This window comes from Corylus avellana, chromosome 5 (assembly GCF_965113065.1).
Source record: "Corylus avellana chromosome 5, dhCorAvel1.hap1.2, whole genome shotgun sequence".
NCBI lineage: Eukaryota > Viridiplantae > Streptophyta > Magnoliopsida > Fagales > Betulaceae > Corylus > Corylus avellana.
The window spans coordinates 29,115,337-29,133,449 of record NC_142494.1 but is presented as its reverse complement, the minus strand read 5'-3'; the positions used below and the strand labels follow the sequence as shown (position 1 = coordinate 29,133,449).

At 37.6% G+C, this 18,113-nt stretch overlaps 3 protein-coding genes across 4 annotated transcripts; 2 read left to right on the top strand and 1 right to left on the bottom strand.

Annotated features, from left to right (window-relative positions):
* The first annotated feature begins 3,231 nt into the window (after positions 1-3,231).
* On the top strand, positions 3,232-6,897 carry LOC132180974 (senescence-associated carboxylesterase 101). Of its 2 annotated transcripts, none has more exons than XM_059593994.2 (4): positions 3,232-3,391; positions 3,516-3,882; positions 5,146-5,688; positions 5,871-6,897. In XM_059593994.2, exons 1-4 carry the CDS (start codon positions 3,369-3,371, stop codon positions 6,696-6,698), a joined length of 1,761 nt encoding a protein of 586 aa, XP_059449977.2. In that variant the 5' UTR covers positions 3,232-3,368; the 3' UTR covers positions 6,699-6,897. The 2 variants fall into 2 exon arrangements, with proteins under 2 accessions (XP_059449977.2, XP_059449976.2); XM_059593993.2 differs by having other exon boundaries at positions 3,233-3,391; positions 5,868-6,897.
* A 2,835-nt stretch (positions 6,898-9,732) lies between these two features.
* On the top strand, positions 9,733-11,221 carry LOC132180976 (peroxidase 31). The gene has a single exon (XM_059593995.2). The coding sequence runs from the start codon at positions 10,046-10,048 to the stop codon at positions 11,018-11,020; it is 975 nt and encodes a 324-aa protein (XP_059449978.1). The 5' UTR covers positions 9,733-10,045; the 3' UTR covers positions 11,021-11,221.
* Positions 11,222-13,216: 1,995 nt separating this feature from the next.
* On the bottom strand, positions 13,217-15,593 carry LOC132181190 (RING/U-box superfamily protein with ARM repeat domain-containing protein). The gene has a single exon (XM_059594302.2). The coding sequence runs from the start codon at positions 15,095-15,097 to the stop codon at positions 13,481-13,483; it is 1,617 nt and encodes a 538-aa protein (XP_059450285.2). The 5' UTR covers positions 15,098-15,593; the 3' UTR covers positions 13,217-13,480.
* Positions 15,594-18,113: the final 2,520 nt, after the last annotated feature.

Genomic DNA, 18,113 nt, shown 5'->3' with positions numbered 1-18,113 from the left:
AGGTGGGGCAAGCAAGCAACTGTCATAACATGGCTTAGGCCTTTTCCTTTGTTCTAAGTTCTAACCGAAAACTCTTCCTACAACTTTTTTTCTTTTTGGATCTGTTTGTGAAAGCTTTCACCGACACTTTTCTAACAAGATATGCATTTGCTGAGGGGAAAAAATGGAAAGTTCAACATGATAACATCAGACACGACACCCGACTAAAAATGGAAAGCTAAGGACAGTGGAATGGGTAATATTAGAAGTCATTATTGTGTCTTTAAATAATGTGACTCTTAAAATTACAGTTGGGCTTGGGATTGATCACTATTGGATTTTGATCAAATAATAATTTTAAAAGTTACATTATTTTTGGAGAGACACAATAAGGACTTTTAGAATTACTCATATAAGTGATAAACTTAATTGAATAAATAAGGGGCTTGAAATTTATAACAATTCGTTTTATTTCTTCTTTAATTTTCAACCATTTGTTGTGTGTTGCTTTGTGATAAGGATAAAAATCCTTTGAGATTAATGAAGATTAAATTACCCTAAACTTAGAGATTTGAAAATGATTTGATGAGATTGAATCACCCTAAACTAAGGGATTTTATTATGATTATATTATATTCAAGTCATCTATAAACTCTACTGATAAAATCATTTGTATTGTACACTTATTAAGGAAAGATATATAGCCCAACAAGGCTTTAACGTGTTGACATAAGCCAAATGTCAAACTACTTAAAATATGTGTTTTCTTGCTTTCTTTTATCGAGCCATGAATAGAGATGCTGGAACCATTCAACGTGATTCAAGTGGTGGAACAAGCAAGAACATGTATGCACCACTCATATTTCATCTAATCTTTTGTTTCTGGTTAGTAGAGATCAACGCTACACTTTATGGACTCTTTAGGACTTTTGTTCATACCTATGTCAAAATATCTCATTCACCATTTATTTTAATTAAATATTTTAGTGTACGTGGTAAGCCAACACTTATAGCCACAGTAATTTTCTGATTTTTATTTTTTATTTCTTTCCTTTTATACAAGGAACTCTTGCAAGAGCCCATACAAACCGCACCACTCACACTAACTAGACAAGACTAGGGTGGGTGCACTGGGTGGTCCCAAAATATTGATAGCACCTATAAAGATTCAAACCTTAGTAGTCTTGATGGTTGCTAGCTGCCAAAGACCGAAACCTGATATTGACTTGGTATTAGTTTTCATTGTCTTGGTTTCTAATGGGAAGAAAACGATTACTCGTGTCAGTCGTGTGTGGGTCTCATAGGAAGGGAGAATAAAACCAAGCTCCACGCAAAGGGGAGAAAAAAGGGACCAGTTTTTGGCTTCATCAGTCTGGAAATGAATCTTATGACTTGCAATTTTTCTAAATATCTATCTAGATGTAGCGCTGTAAACGAACAAAGCTACCCACTAGCTCGCTCGGGTTCAGCTCGTACCCGACTCGATTATTAAATAAGCCGCTTGTGGACACGAAACTATAATCGATTATTAAACGATACATACTCATATAAAACCTAGCTCGCTCGTTTAAATTCGTGAACATACTCATATAGGGGCTCGACTCGCTTATTAGAGCAACTCGTGTATATATATATATTAAAATAACTTATATAATATATAACTTATTAAATAGTTTATATATTATAAATAGTATTTATGCTTATATAGTCTGACTATGTAGCATAAATACTAAATATATATAGTTAAAGTATTAATAATGTAGTCATACAGCGTATAACTATTTATAGTTAACTAGTGTATTGTGTGTATTAAACTAAGTTAACTAATTAGTTAATTGGTTTAGTTATATAGATATATGTAGAGAGAGAGCTAATTGGTTTATATATATATAAAATAAAAAATAACAAATAAAAAAAGTTAGATAATTTGTATATATAATAAAAAATTTTTTTTTATCAAAGTCAATTTCATATATTAGTAATATTAACCATGTATATGCTACAATTAAGTATTAAGAGTAAACTCGATCTTTTGATTTTCCTTGTATTTGTTTGCTTACAAGTGTCTCACACCAATAAAATAAAATCAAGCACACATCTCTCTAGCTTGGAAAAAGCAAAAAAACTTTCTCACCTAAATAATATATAAAAAAGATGCAAGCCTCTCTTACTCTTACTCCTCTAGTTGTCCCACATGGAAAGAGTAAGAGAAATTCCTTGCCCAACTAACCTATGAAAGGAGATTCCTTGCCTCTCTTTTGAGCCAATCCATGTGTGTGTCATCACACATGCCAACAAAAGTAACTATAAGTTACAATTACAAAGTTGCCCTCAATTTGTTGGTTAGGAAGTAAAACATTTTTACTAATATATTATTATTTTATTTTATTTTATTTGTCTCATTGGGAAGATGAGTCATTTAAGTTATTATTATCATTTTTTTTTTTAAGCTTGCATTAGCCATGACAGCTCGGGTCGCTCGCCTACTAGGCGAGCTCGAGCTCATAGAAAGAATTTTCTTTGGTGAGTCAAGTCAAGCTTACATTTTGGAGCTCGAGCTCGTGCTTGTAAAATTTTTACATGAGCTTAGCTTGAATAGCCATGGCTCACCCGAGCTCGACTCATTTACCGCCCTTCTAGATGCCTCAATCCAATAGGAAACGAATCAAAACTTGATGGTCAAGATTTTAATTTTAAAAAATTAAGTTATACAAAAAGTAATTAAAAATATTTTTTTAAAAAAAAACTAACAAAATAAATAAATAATTTGCATATATATATGATTGTTAAAATGTTAACCCATTCTCCTTCTCACTTTTAGTTGTTGTTTTGTTAACAAATAACCTAAAATGTAAAGGTTGTTTGACAACTTTTTAGAGAGCAATTTTTTTTTTTTTTTTTAACGTGACATAAACATAAAAATAGTTTTAATTCTTTTGGAAGTTTTTTGTGTTTGAGTTTATTGTTTAAGAGTTTTTTTTTTTTTTTTTTTTTTTGCTAAAAAGCAAAAAAAAAAAAAAAAAAAAAAAAAAAACTGTTTTAAAAGCATTGCCAGTTGAGCCTAAAATATACAAAACACTCCAAACTACTTTCATTATTATTATATCAAAACAATTTTTAATTTACTTTAAAAAATAAAAAAACACCCTCAAAAAGATTATTGGAAGTGTTAAATAAATATATTTGTTGTTAGTGTTTTTTTTGTTTGACTCATTATCTTGTTGACTTTCTAGTCTTTGTCCGTTTCTAATTCTCACTACGAGGAACTTTCTCGTGAGAGCCATTGGTTATTCGACATGGACGAGACTTTGATTGATTCTCGTTGTTGTTATAAGTTTGTTGCCACCACGTAGCGGTGTCTGTAAGTGAGTCTAACAAAGCCATCGAGGATGAACCGATCTGATTCTCCCTTGTAAGAAGAAACCCGTCGCATTTCTTTTTTGTCTTTTTTTTTCGTTTAATTTGTTTCTTGAGCATGGAAATCCCATTGCATCACAATTTGTTGACCATTTTTTTCCTTTGATTCTGGGTTGCAGATTTAGCAGTGGGTTAGAGTTGGGAAGTTTTGTTGTGACCTCTAATGTCCTGCACCATTCATGGGCTGCAATTTCGGAACTCTACGGAGAAATCCATGAACCACCATCTTGGGCTTCCCCTGTTAGATTCAGAACTTTTCAGCAGCCAAATTGTACAATCATAGCTTTCGTTACTTGGCCTCCTTGTACCAAAGAGCATCTTCAAGGACAAGGAGGAGGAGACTTGGTTTCATCATCAGCTCTTAAGGAGACTTTTCCTCTCTTTGAATTCCTGTCCACCAAAACCAACCCACGTTTCTCCATTAACAAACCTGCAATCGATCTTTTTGCCAGTGTCCGTGGTGTGCTGGATTTCTTGAAATCTCAGGTACCTGATCTCTATCCTTAAATTTTATTTTCTTTTTCTTTTTCTATAATTTTTCGTAAGCTTGGCGAAAACTTGACCATGGTGTGTAACTGTCGGTCAAACTGCTGCACAAACATCATTTCTAGAAATTTGTTGCTTTGGAAATTTGATGAATCATTTCGTAGAAAATTATATGTAACTAATTAACAAGCTACTTTTTACATGCTCATAGCTAATTTGCCTGTTTGACCTGTCATTTGGGGACGAGAAATGCTATATACTATATTGAATATGATGTGGTAGTACTTATTGGCCATTTTTAAAAGATAAATAATTAAAAGCCATATATCCATAGTTATTATCACATGATTATATTTGATTGTTTGGAGAATAGCTATGCAATGTAAATAAGTTATTTGTATATATGCTTAGAAAAAATATATATAGTTTGTATATGTTGAGGAGCTTTTTATTGTATGAAAAATGTTATATTTTTAAAAAAAAAAACTCTCCAAAATTTATTTCCTAATTGATGTTTCACAATTCTATGTAAAATATTGTTTTCGGAACTTTTCATGATGTTGAATTCCTTGGACAAGGATCCTCTCCATTTCAAATGAAATGGAGGAGATCCTTCTCGAAATTTCTTAGGCCCCATCATTTTCTGCTAGTATTGCAGGAATTGATGCTATTGCACTAAGAGATGGGGATCATGTGTGTTCTTTGTGGTTGTATCCATTTGAAATGGAGGGGATCCTTCTCGAAATTTCTTAGGCCCCATCATTTTTTGATAGTATTGCAGGAATTGATGCTATTGCACTAAGAGATGGGGATCATGTGTGCACTTTGTGGTTGTATCCGGGTCTATTGGTTGATTGGCCTGGTATTCTAGCTACTAGGACCAGATAGATAGGTAAAATATGAGATGGTGAATGATTTTTATTATTTGTTTTGGAAAATAGCTATGCATTGAAATTGGGCTAATTTGCTTCTTCTTTTTTATTATTATTACTATTTTTTCATTGCAAAATGTGAAATAATTAACAAACAACCGAACAAATAAAACACTAAAAGGCCAAAAAAAAAAAAAAAAAAAAAAAAACCCTCGTCAAAAAAGCATAACCAAACAACCCCAGCCGCCTAGGTCTTTGTATGCTTAGGAAAAAAAAAATTAATAAGGTCTTTGCATATGTTATGGACAATTTTTTACTGTATCGATCAAGAGAACTTTGAGAATTTCACTCGGCCTGTTGTTAAAGTTTTAAGATTCATATCTTAATGCAGATTTCCACAAAGCCATTAATTATCGCTGGACACTCTGTGGGAGGATCTGTTGCCTCTCTCTTCACCTTATGGCTGTTGGACAAAATCAATTTAGCAACCACCAAACGCCCACTTTGCATCACTTTTGGTTCACCCCTTGTTGGTGATGATGGCCTGCAAGAAGCCATATTACAATATTCAGCATGGAACTCTTGCTTTTTGCATGTAGTTTCTGACCGAGATCCAGTCCCCAGAGTCTTAATTTCACCCTACAATCCTACTGCTCCTGAATTGGCTTCTCCAACCAACGAATACAAGCCTTTTGGCACATTTCTGTTGTATTCCGAACTGGGTTGTGCTTGTCTTGAGGACCCTGAATCTGTTTTGGAGTTGTTGGTGGCAACCTACTCAGAGGGTCCTGGCTTTGACTATAAAGATATTTTCCAACAACTCAACGGTAATGTAATTTGCAAGGATAGTACAAAAGTTGATGAATGGATTGCACAACCATTACAGGCAGGCATTATTACACAACTAGGAGCAATCGGACTGGGGCGACTGCAGGTAGCTCAATCTCAATTTCATTTGGATCATATATAATTGCTGCTTATTTGACCCATATCTCATGCTATATATGGTACATACACAGCTAAGAATCACCATCATTTATAATCGTCTTTGAGATTTTCCAAAACTCTACTTATTTGTAGCACAACTCATTTTAAAAAAAATGATTGCACCAGCAGCTACAACAGCAGAGCATTGACATGAACACACTGATTAGACAGACAGAAAGACGGGAGAGGAAATGGTTAATCAGGAGGAGGGAAGCTTATAATGATTCCAAATTAAATGAGATGAAAGTAAACATGGCCCAACTGGAATGGTACAAGAAGTTTTCTGAGGACAAGAAAATTGGATACTATGACATGTTCAAGAATGAATACGATAGCAGAAACAATACACTACAAAGGTTCAAGAAATCCCTCACATGTTACTGGACAGACATGGTTGATGAAGTAGAGAAAAAGCCCCAGTGGAGAGGCGCCTCGTTTACTACCCGCTGGCTCTTTTCCGGAACAATCTACCGAAGGATGGTTGAACCGCTGAACATAGCTGAATACTACCGCGACGGCAAAACAGACTACATAGCTAAAGGAAGGTCAAAACATTACAAGCTATTGGAGCAATGGCTCGATGAAGATGAGAGCAGAAGCGCAAGCCGTCCAAATAATCCCAAGAAACAAAATCTCAAGGGTGGTCTGACGGAGGATTCTTGCTTTTGGGCATATGTTGAGGAGGCTCTCATTTCCGTCAATGCGCTGAGCAATGGACAGTACTCTTCGAATGATATGGATAAACATAAACGGAGCCTGATTCAGTTTGAAGACTATGTATGGGGTATGCTCAAGAATTGTGCAGTATCCTCTGAGATATTCTTGGAGCAGAGCAGCTTCATGAAATGGTGGAAAAAGTACTTGGAAATTATCCGAAAAGGCATCATGGGAACTTCTCCATTCACTGAGTTCATGCAAAATCGCCAGTACAGCCAGTATGCTCCTGGCTGCCAGTAGAAAGTCTTTCCCCGGCCAATAAATTGTGAAGGACATCATCTTTTCAATTTCTTTCTCTGTTTTCAATTTCCACATATCGTTTTCTTTTGCATTTTGGGTTGTATATGATATGAGTGCATTTTCCAGGAAAACATATGATCCATCATAAATGTGAGAAATTTAATAATAAAATTCTGAAAAATAGTATCAATATTATTTACTTGAAAATTAATTTGTATTGTTATTTTTCCGTATGAGAATTTCGTGTACCTTTTTTTATTTTCACTAGAGAAAGGTAAGACTCTTGTAAACCATTACTTGCGAAGTTGTAGGTGTCTGCTCGGTTAACTAACCTAGAAAGACGCGGGAGCCACACGGCGTAATTCAGGTGGGGCAAGCAAGCACATCTGCACATGCACCAGAAGCTCATGTCATCCAATCTATGCTTCTAGAAGAGATTAGCACTACACTTTTTTGGGGTCCTGGGGGCTTTTGATTTGTGCAGCTCTGTCGTAACATGGCTTAGACCTTTTCCTTTGGTCTAAGTTCTAACCGAAAACTCTTCCTACTTTTTTTTTTTTTTTTTTTTGTGGGTCTGTTTGTGAAAGCTTTCACCGACACTTTTCTAAAAGGATATGCATTTGCTGAGGGAAAAAAATGGAAAGATCAACATGATAACATCGACACGACACCCGACAAAAAGTGGCACTATCATTGATTGCACAGCTCAAGACAGTCGAAATTGGGAGCTAAAATGAAATGTTTTTGGATCCACATTCCCTGTTGTGGAGAAATGGCCTCGTGGATAAGATGTTAGACAAGTTTATAAAAAATGAGCAATTCTCTCTTATATATTGAACCGGTTTTATGAGATGAGTTAAATTCATAAATTTATTTATAGTACCAGAGCTTACCACAAGACGAATATCCACACTACTTACCCCGTGACAAGGATAAGATTTTGGGCATGCTTATAAGGAATGGACAACTCTTTATTATTTATTGAATTGGCTTTATGAGATGAATTAGGCCTACAAATTTTTTCACCTGTAATACTGATGCGGCACCGACTTAGTCTCTTGTTATATATGCTTCTTTTTTCTTTTTTGAGATCCCTTATAATTTTGAAATATGACTTATTTTAAAAGTTTAAATGAGATGAACGATTAAAATTTATGAATTTGAGAATTACAAATTTTAAAAAACATTCTAAGGGTTCTCAATCAATAAATAAAGAGGCTTGAAATTTCTAACACTTTTAGTTTTCTTTCTTCTTTAATTTTCACCCGCTTGTTGGTTGTTGCTTTGGGTTTGTGTCTTTGTTAATTGTCGGTGGGATTTGAATTTCAAATACCTGTTGCATCCATTGGTGAAACGTGGAGTTGGTAACTTGGTATATTGTTTCTTTGGGTGGGGTTTGCATCATAATTCTCAAAATCGCTGGCCTATTTTGGTTTATTTTATCTGAGAATGAGGCTATGCCATTAATGCGTTAGGAAGAATCAAACAAGTGGATTGAGATTTATCCCTTGCAGTAATTAGGGTACTCCACGAGGAATTCGGATCCTCTTCGGTCCTCTATAAGGTGCAATACTTTTCATCTGAATAGTTCATTTAAAATGAATAGTCTAGATTATGACAATAAAACTTTGATGAAAAAGTATTAGTTTTTAAAGGAGGCTATCGGTGACCAAACTACTTCCAAGCAATCAATTTAGGGGTGGCTCGACCACCCCGTTCCCCCAAGAGGTGGTTCAAGGGTGGCCAAACCATCCCTGAACTGCTTACTTTAGATGGTTTAACTACCAACAACTTCTTAAAATCACTATTTGTCATAATCTAAATTGTTCAATTAATTGAAATGAACAGTCCGAACAAGAGATATTGTACCCTTTAATATTGTATGGAATCTCAATCTCAAGCGGGTTAAAAAGAAAAAGAAAAAAATAAAAACAAATTTCCTACCAACTAATTTCTCATATTCTGTCCTTAAAAATAACATGTGCACCAGACACCTATATATTTTTGTTCATAACCTCCAACCAATTTTGGGTAGTCAACGTTTTTTTTTTTTATGTTTTCTTTTTCTTTTTTCTGCCCTGTCTGTTTCAACAAATTTCTACAGAAAAACCTTAATGCCAGAAATTCTCACTCATTACAAGCAAATTCTAAACCACAGAAAAAAAAAAAAAAAACAAAACAAAACAAGGACCGCACCACTCTTCTATGTTCAATTGGTTGATTGATATTTTCTCTTTCTTTTTAACTCTAAATACAAAGTTGAATAGGAAAATACTTAAGTGAGCAGCTAATATAATATTTTTAAGTTGATACAAATAGTCAGAACTCAAAGTTCAGCCCACATTATCATGCCAACCCACTAACATGTAATTTATTAATTCTTTCTCTTAATTACATGTTCCTAAGACATACATTTAAGTCAGTATCTTGATCCTTGTTTAATTATAACAAAAGAAATTAAACTATCTTGATCTATTAATAAAAACATGACCATTATATGGTGCCATCCTCAAATGGGTTTGGGACAGTCACATTTTATTTGTTATATCAATTTCGAGCTGAAATAATATGTAACTATTCACATTTTAAAATATTTGACGTGACAAAGTGTCACCTACAATGTCAAAACTCTTTAAAAGTTAAAATTAAGCATAGTAGCGAGTTCTAGAACATTTCTCAATGGACGAGACTAGAGTAGTAGAGTGTCCAGCGAGATGGTTATCCGCAAGATCACCGCCATTCTATGAACTGAAATTGAATAAGACCAATCAATCAACGATGTCGATAAGCAGGCAGACCTAAGCATATGATCCATCATGTGACTTACGAAATATACGCCAAACTCACCGTTGGCATCAACCCAATAAATGACAAAATGGGACAAACCAAATCTTAGGTGTTTTAATTAATAAAAAAATCACATAGTGGCCCCCAAATTACGGCTCCAAATTCACAAATCTCTAGGATTCACCCAAAACAAGACCCGGTGCTCACCGCTCAGTGTCTGATTTAGTCATTTTCGCAAACATTATATAGGCCATTTAGAGAGAGCCACTGTTTTACGTGTCCGGCGACAACTGTCTGCATGTTTGGAGGCCCCGCACCAGGTGGAGCCCTCTCATCCCCCAAAGCCCGCATCCCGTGATTGGTGGTGCAGAGAGCAGCGCGTGCGCGAACACAGTCTCTCTCTCTCTCTCTCTCTCGCTGAAGTAAAACCCTCCCCATCTACCCCACTCCCCCAGGCCAGTTCTCCAAGGAGCTCGCTCAGGTACTCGCCATTTTCACCTGCTTGTCTCTCTAAAACACACACAAAGGCGAAAGCCACTCTCATTCTTTCAGAGAGCAAAATGGCGATGCTTCCCATTCTCTTTATCACAGCTCTGTCACTCTTTCTCACTCCCGCACAGTCCCAGCTCAGCCTGGACTACTACCACAACTCCTGCCCAAGATTCAACCAAATCGTGCAAGACACCATCACCAGCAAGCAGATCACCAGCCCCACCACCGCCGCCGCGTCGCTACGCCTCTTCTTCCACGACTGCCTCGTCAACGGCTGCGATGGCTCCATTCTTATCTCCTCCACGCCCTTCAACTCCGCCGAACGCGACGCCGACATCAACCACTCACTCCCCGGCGACGCCTTCGACGTCGTCGTCCGAGCCAAGACCGCCCTCGAGCTCGCCTGCCCTAACACCGTCTCGTGCGCCGACATCCTCGCCGTCGCCACGCGCGACCTCGTCACCATGGTCGGCGGTCCCTACTACAATGTCCTCCTTGGACGCAAAGATGGGCTGGTCTCAAAATCTTCGTATGTGGAAGGCAAGCTTCCGAGGCCCACCATGTCTATCTCTCAGATTATCGAGCTTTTCGCGTCCAATGGGTTCTCGATCCAAGAAACCGTGGCTTTGTGCGGTGCTCACACAATTGGGTTCTCTCATTGCAAGGAGTTTAGCTCCGGGATCTATAACTACAGCAGGTATTCGCAGTACGACACGCAGTACAATCCGAGGTTCGCTCAGGCATTGCAGAAGGCTTGCTCCGATTATCAGAAAAACCCCACGTTGTCCGTGTTCAACGACATCATGACTCCGAACAAATTCGACAACATGTACTTCCAGAACCTGCCAAAGGGGTTGGGGCTGTTGAGGTCCGATCACGGCTTGTACAGTGATCCGAGGACTAAGCCGTTCGTGGAGACGTACGCGGCGGATCAGAGCAAGTTCTTTCAGGCGTTTGGGAAGGCAATGGAGAAACTGAGTGTGTATAAGGTGAACACAGGGAGGAAAGGAGAGATTCGGCACAGGTGTGATGCGTTTAACTGATAAGCAGTCGGAATTTTTTTGTGGGTTATATGTTTTATAATTGTTGTTGTTGTGATAATCATAAGGCGGCGGTGAATGGTGGTGAGGATGAATCGTTTTTGAATTCTTTTGGGTTGTGAGGATCTGGTAATATGTATACATGATTTGTATCAATGTCATAATTTTTAAGGCTTAAAATATACCATATTTGATTTATTTTCTCTTCTGGGTTTCAATCTCTTTTGCTGTTCTTTAGAATTGTATAAAGTGGTCACGGCAGAAAAAAGTAACAAAGAAGTTGCAGTCTTGCAGATCTTAATTACTTTAATAATAGATTCTATTATTGGAGACTCTGTTTATGGAAACACGATGGTTCTAGCTGATGAGACTACACTTATCAATGAAATAAAATTATTAGGAGTATAATAATGAAGCATAGGAAAGAGGAAGATGCTTTTTGTTTAGGCTGAGGACAAAAATAAAATAGAAAAGATCCAACCTTTGGGCCCCTAAAAAGGCTCAAAGCACATTTGCATAGTCTTAAGGGACGCCTGAATGACATGAAAGTCGAGAGAGCCATAATCAGGTTCCTTGCTTTATTATTTTACTTACAATTTGTGCCGTTGAACCCAAGTTGTCTTTTTCTTTTCTGTCAGTGGCCACTGCTGGGCTTCCAGCTTGTATTGAATTTGACTGCTCCAAAGAAAACAATCATGTCTGTTTTAGGTATTCATTGTGTCACAAGTCAATGGAACCCATTCATGTCGACCTTGTGGGTGTTTAATTACCAGGCTGGCCACAACCATTACTTGTCATAGTAGGTATCTCATTTCTAGCTGTCACAGGGAAATTTCTAACACAAATTATCTACTACTACTTACAAAAAAAAATATATCTACTACTAGGGCATAAGTTCAAGTGATAAGACCCATGGGGTTTGCTTTTTTCTGTAACTGGGATTGAAGTTGAAATTAAGCTGAGGGTCAGCTTATAGAGTTCAAAATTGTATGTAGCAGGAAGAATTATGATATTATGGAGTGGACTTGATATGTTTAACCATTTATGCTTGCCTGTCTTGCCTCGTGTTGAACTCGTTTTTCAATCTTTTTAGCCCGATCGAGCCAACACACCGAAAACTAAGACAAAATCATTTCTTTTTTCTCTTGGGCAATTCTTGGTTATAACTTATAAGTGAAGCATAAGGATGCACTTCCTAGTTAACATTGAATTTGGAACCCGTTATTTTTTCTAAAAAAATTGATTCACAGCTGATGTGTCACCATTTTTGTCTCTATTTACTAAAACAATATATCACATAAGATGATGACATATCATTTGAAAACCAAATTTTTTGAAAAACCTAGATATGAAGCCGTGTATTTTGATATGTATGAACCAACCATTATTGGGAGTCACTAAAAACTCCCATTATCTTATCGTTGAATATCTAACAGCAGACAATGGTAGAGTAATCTCATCAACCACCAAAAGCCTCCAACAGCTATTACATCCGATATCTAATCTAAATTGTCATATAAAGTTCATTTTGCTTTTCCACCAAACCTGAATGACAAAAGGAAGACTCTAATCTAATCATACAATAATAGAGTTAATAGTAGAAACCCAAAAAAGCAGCTAATTACCTCTAATTAACCAACTTCTTTTTCTTTCATTCTCTACATGCCCGTTTTGATTTGGGAGGGAGCACGTATAGGAAAAGCCTAAGGATGTCCTCGCCCTGTGAATCATGGGACACTTATGTCCAATTCCAATTGCCATCCTATGCTCTAAGAATCCCCACGAGGAAAAGCTCAAGCCCAAAGCATTCTTGGTAATCATGGGGCACTGCCACCTCTTGGGCCTTTCCCATGGCAGAACCAATCTTTTGGGCCTCAAAAGAAATTTCAAAAAAATAAGATTATTAATCAAAGCAAATTCCCTACCCGTATAGGAAGCCCACTTGAACAGAAGACCTCTTCGAGTGGGCCTCTGCTCAGGCATAAAATAATAGGAATTCCTAATTATAGATGATCCTCATCCACTTAAGCTTGCTACAATTGAGTTCTACTGATATTTGTCATATCATTTTGATTGTACCATATTGTTGTGATTGGCACGCTTTATCGAGGAAATGTGAAACAATAAAGAGTGAGGATTGAGATATAAAGTGGTGGCACCAAACCCATCTCAAAATGAAGACCCATCAAGAATAAAGTGATAAGCATTAAAGCAAACTTTCGGAAAAGATTCGTACAACTCCAAAATCACTTGGGTCTAAAAGCTCTTAATTTACACCTCCAACATCCATGATTTAGGTGAAAAAAATGTCACCAAAGCGCAAAAGCCACAAAAACCACCAATATAAACACCGGTAATTACAAATCTTAAACCAACCCCACCCCCAAAAAAGACAACACTCAAAAGAATCAAAACATCAAACTCTGTACTTCAAAATTCTTGACTCACCTAACCCACAACGAGTCAACACTGAGTCTGACTCTCCATGCCAAGCAAATCCACCCAATCCACCTCCTCTTCCTCCTCCTCTTCCCTCTTTTTGATCATCTCCAAAACCCTTTTTGCCTTCTCCCATGCCCGTTTGCACCCGACGTTCTCAACCTTCATCAACACCTCTTTTGCCCTCGCCGCCTTCGCCAACCCCTTGAACCTCAACCCGCCATGACTCAGCCCATACAATGTGTCAACGCAACTCGCCCAAGCCGACTCGGACTTCAACTCGCCCCCATCCAACAACCCAACCAAACAATCTACCCCACCCGCATCCAACATTGCGGCCCGCCCATCCATGCACCAAGCCAGGTTACACAAAATTAGTAGTAACCGACCTGTCATGTAACCCGATCTCAACATACCCAACAAAATTGGAACGGACCCGAGTTTCACTAACTTAGACCGATTGCTTTGAACGAGCGAAAGATGGTAAAGAGCAAGCGCCGAGTCATGCCGGGTCCGCTCGCTCTGGGACCGGAGCATGTGAATCAACGGCTGTAAAGCGCCCAAAACACCAATCGCGGTCTTGTTGTTATCATCAAGGGCTAAGCTGAAGAGTGCACCGGAAGCGTGTTCCTGCGCCTCAGCAAATCCTCCCTTCAGAACATCAACTAGTGGAGGAACGATTCCTGACCGTACGATCCTAACCTTGTTGGCATTCTCCAAAGAGAGATTCACCAATGCTGCGACAGAGTTCACTTGGATGCTCGAGTACCTGGAGATGATCAGAGACCGGAGGGCTGAGAGTAACCGAGGGGTACAGAGGTGGCCCCTTGAGTCTTCTCTGGTCCGTGTGATCTGTCTCAGAAAAATCACGGACTCTTCGATCTCAAACACTTGTGGGCTTCTGAGTTTGGCCAAAATTTCCTCTTCCTCAGTGCAATTAGGGGCTAGGGTTTCGATTTCGGACGAGGATGGAGAGGAATAGCAACTCGGCTGAGTCGCGAGTTGCAGAGACCGAATCGACGCTGTGGTCCCGAACGAGTCGTCCGAGCTCGAGTCGCAGTGACTAGGATGATTGGAATTCACGCTAGGCTTTTCTCTAACCCCTTGTATCACCTTCTTCTCCGAGATTTCGGTCTGTTGGGCTCCATTTTCGTTCTGGTTACCCCATTTTTGGGCATCGGCCGCCATTAATGTACGGACGAGCTTCTCGGCGGTGTTGGAATCGACGGGCTTTGGAGGGTCTACCGAGGAGTTTTTGCACCAGTTGAGAATGGTGGATTTGAGCGCGAGGTTGGGGATTATGGAGGAGAAATCGGGTGTGGACGAGTCGGGTAAAGTGGGTGTAAAGCCCAGGGCTTTGCAGGCTCTGACGCAGGCTTGTTCGAAAGTGTGGCCAGAGGAGACGATGACTGGGTCGGCCATGAGAGAGCCGGAAATGGTGCAGATGAACTCCTTTGGGGGTTGCTTTGGTTTGGCGTTTACGGGTTTTGAAGGCGGTGTAGACAGGTACTTGTTGAAGATCTTCCATTTTCGCCTAGGAGTGGCAGTACTTCTCTGTTTTTCTGTCTCTTTCTCAAATGCCCATGTCGTCTTTATGGGTTTGTGAACCACCAACTTCATCATACCCTCTTGAAACTCCATCTCTGAGTTGCCTATCCCCACAAACAAACTCAGCTTTGCATTACGCGTCCATGTGTTTTAGGAAAAGAGTGAGCTGAAGGAACAGAGGTTGCTGAAGTTGCTGTCATGTTCACTTTCGACTCGGTCTCTTGGAGGAGGTAAGCAGCAGTAGCAGCAGATAGAGAGAGAGTTGGGAGAGTTTGTTGGGATTGTGCAACCAAAATGATGATCCGGTGCTGGGAGGAGTATCTGTGTGTTGCCTGGTGCATGTGGATTCCTTTGCTTTCTGAAATTTGGGCCAATGAGAAAAGCGACAGGGATTGATGCTTCTGTATTAATAATGTTATGGCCATTTGGGTTCGTCTCAGGTACTTTTACGTACGTGAATGCCACCAATCAAAGCAACCCACGTGTGTGATGTGCTGTTTTATTATTTTATTTATTTCCCTTTCTACCCAAGTGTATTTCGGACTTCGGAGCTTCAGTCACAAGCTCACGCGCCAACAAAAAAATAAGAAATGGCATTGTTTTTTTTTTTTTTTTTAATAAACTGATAACTGTCGAAGCAAAAGAGAGTGGACATACAAAGACGGAAAAACCCAATCCAAACTGACTATAAACTCTTCAAAGCAGGTGCAGATGGAAATCATCTGCGAATGTAGTTCGAGAAAACTCTTATTGAGATGCAAATTGATTGACATAATTATCGAGAGTATGAAAACTCTAATAAAGCATCTAAACAAACTTTCAAAAAAGTCCTGGAGAAATAAATGTACAGTAACAGTAACAGTGTAGGTATGAAAACTCCAATTGTTTTCTTTTTAAGTTAGATTAAATGAATTTCTTAATTAAAAGTGTAGGTAAGAATTATATATTTTATTCCTCACATTCTCTAAATAAACTGAACTGAAAATTAATTATTTAATCTAGTTTAGAATAAAGCTTTATAGCTAACAAGAAAGAGTAGATAATGGCAAGAAGTGACACCAAAAACCTCATCCATGAAGAGAAAATATCACTTTGATTACTAATTTTAGATTTTTAGATAATGTTGATTCGTTATACAAATATTTTGGGAGCAAAAATCATTCTATTTCCTTGAACCTAAAAAAAAAAAAAAAAAAATTAGGTTACAATATGAAATAAGTTTTGACTCCGTGAGCCAACAGTAGTTGGAGTGAAAGCTGATGTGGCATTTTCTCAACCCTTGATCTGATAAAGAGACCTTTCTATGGGCTATTATTGGTAGACAATACTCCATTCTACTTTAGCCCACTATGAACCCAAAAGTTAAAGAAAAGTAGCTCTTAATTCGCCCTTTTTGTCCAATTTTTTTGTTTTTTTTGTTTTAGTTTTTGTGAGCTATTCTCTCTGACCACTTTGCATGGAGAGATACTAAAACACCAGGAATACCCACTAGTTTTACAATAATTGAAGACTTAATAGCTAAGTTTATGCAGTGGTACGAGTGTTCTAGGCTGGATAACATCTCACTTTCCTTTTCTTTTTTATTTTCCATATTTCCTTTTGTCCAGAACATCTTGCTTTCTTTACCAAAGTTATTTGATTCCCGTGCATTGCTCTATAGATGTTCATGGCCCACCCATTCAAATAAAATAAAAAATGACTAGAAATCACAGAAATTATATATTACACAAATTGTTCAATTATGCTTTGAGTGAGTATCTAGTATTAAAACTTATGATTTAGAAAAGAAAAATGAGAACAAGGAAGAGAAACTCGGAGAATTAAGGTAGTTCGGCTTATGACCTACGTCCACATATCAAAGCATTTTCTTGGCTACATATTTCCTTTATATATTTTATGGTGTATAATACTTTATTTATAGAGAAATAGTATGAATGTTACAAGCATTTTTACTTTTACATTAAAGTCAATAAACTTAATATATTATTTACAACTCTTGTCACTTGAGTTCTTGTAACTTTTGACTTTTAAGTTCTTTGTCTTTTGAGCTATTGTAATTCTTGTTTTAATACGCCCTCGCAAACCCAATAGTAGATCACGTATGTTGAGTTTTGATCTATAACCGAAACTTGGACTTAGGCGACTCTTGGTCGGCATCGGCTACTATGGCCATATTTGAACATCAGCAACTTTTTTTTTTTTTGGCCAGCATCGGTTACTTTGACCGGGATTTTGACATCGTCGAATTTTGGCTGGCATCGGCTACTATGGCCGGAACTTAGATGATAAGGATACTCCAACAGTGAAAATGTCTTCGACTCGATGGTTACTCATTAAGGAAGAGTGATCGAGAAGAGAAAAAAAAAAAATCACAAGATCAATAATTGTAATTTAAAGAAGAGAAATCAGAACAATGAAGAGAAACTCACAGAATTAAGATGGCTCAGCTTATAGCCTACGTCTACACATCAAAGCATTTTCTTGGTTACATATTTTCTTAATATATTTGATGGTGTACAATACTCTATTTATAGAGAAAGAATATGAATATTAGAAGCATTTCTACTTCTAACTTAATGTATCATTTGTAATTCTTGTCACTTGAGTTCTTATAACTCTCTTAACTCTTGAGTTCATTTTGGACTGAATTATTTGTCTTTTGATTTATTATAACTCTTGTCGCAATATCTAGAACCATGATTGCCTTTTTTTTTCTTTTTCTTTTTTAATTCGGGTGGTTTAATTAACCTAAATCGGCCATTAAAAGTTATTAAACCACTTCCTTAAACTATTCGGGTGTTTTGGCTATCCATTTATGAATGATTCAAATTAAAGGTATTATATTGGGTCAATCGCAATCCCGTAAGTAGTAGGACATAAATTAGTTGAAAGCTAGGAATGGCCAGCAATTGTATGCAAAAATGACCTATCGGTCAAATCACAACTCCAACAAATTTCAAAATGGTTCTTCCTCTTGGATAAAAAGTGGCAAAAATGATCAGATTCTCTTAGAGTTCAGAATGTCTAACACAAGGATTGGGATCCCGGCAATAGGAGAAAATTGTCCATCAAGAATTTTTGAAATCTTGGCCATCCAATATGATCCAAG

What these genes read in the sequence shown, in the direction of transcription:
- LOC132181190 (XM_059594302.2), bottom strand. Translation starts at nt 15,097, where the DNA reads ATGGAGTTTCAAGAGGGTATGATGAAGTTGGTGGTTCACAAACCCATA.
- LOC132180976 (XM_059593995.2), top strand. Translation starts at nt 10,046, where the DNA reads ATGGCGATGCTTCCCATTCTCTTTATCACAGCTCTGTCACTCTTTCTC.
- LOC132180974 (XM_059593993.2), top strand. Translation starts at nt 3,369, where the DNA reads ATGAACCGATCTGATTCTCCCTT. An exon ending in AACCGATCTGATTCTCCCTT is followed by an intron (nt 3,392 to 3,515) that starts GTAAGAAGAAAC and finishes TCTGGGTTGCAG; the next exon opens with ATTTAGCAGTGGGTTAGAGT. An exon ending in TGGATTTCTTGAAATCTCAG is followed by an intron (nt 3,883 to 5,145) that starts GTACCTGATCTC and finishes ATCTTAATGCAG; the next exon opens with ATTTCCACAAAGCCATTAAT.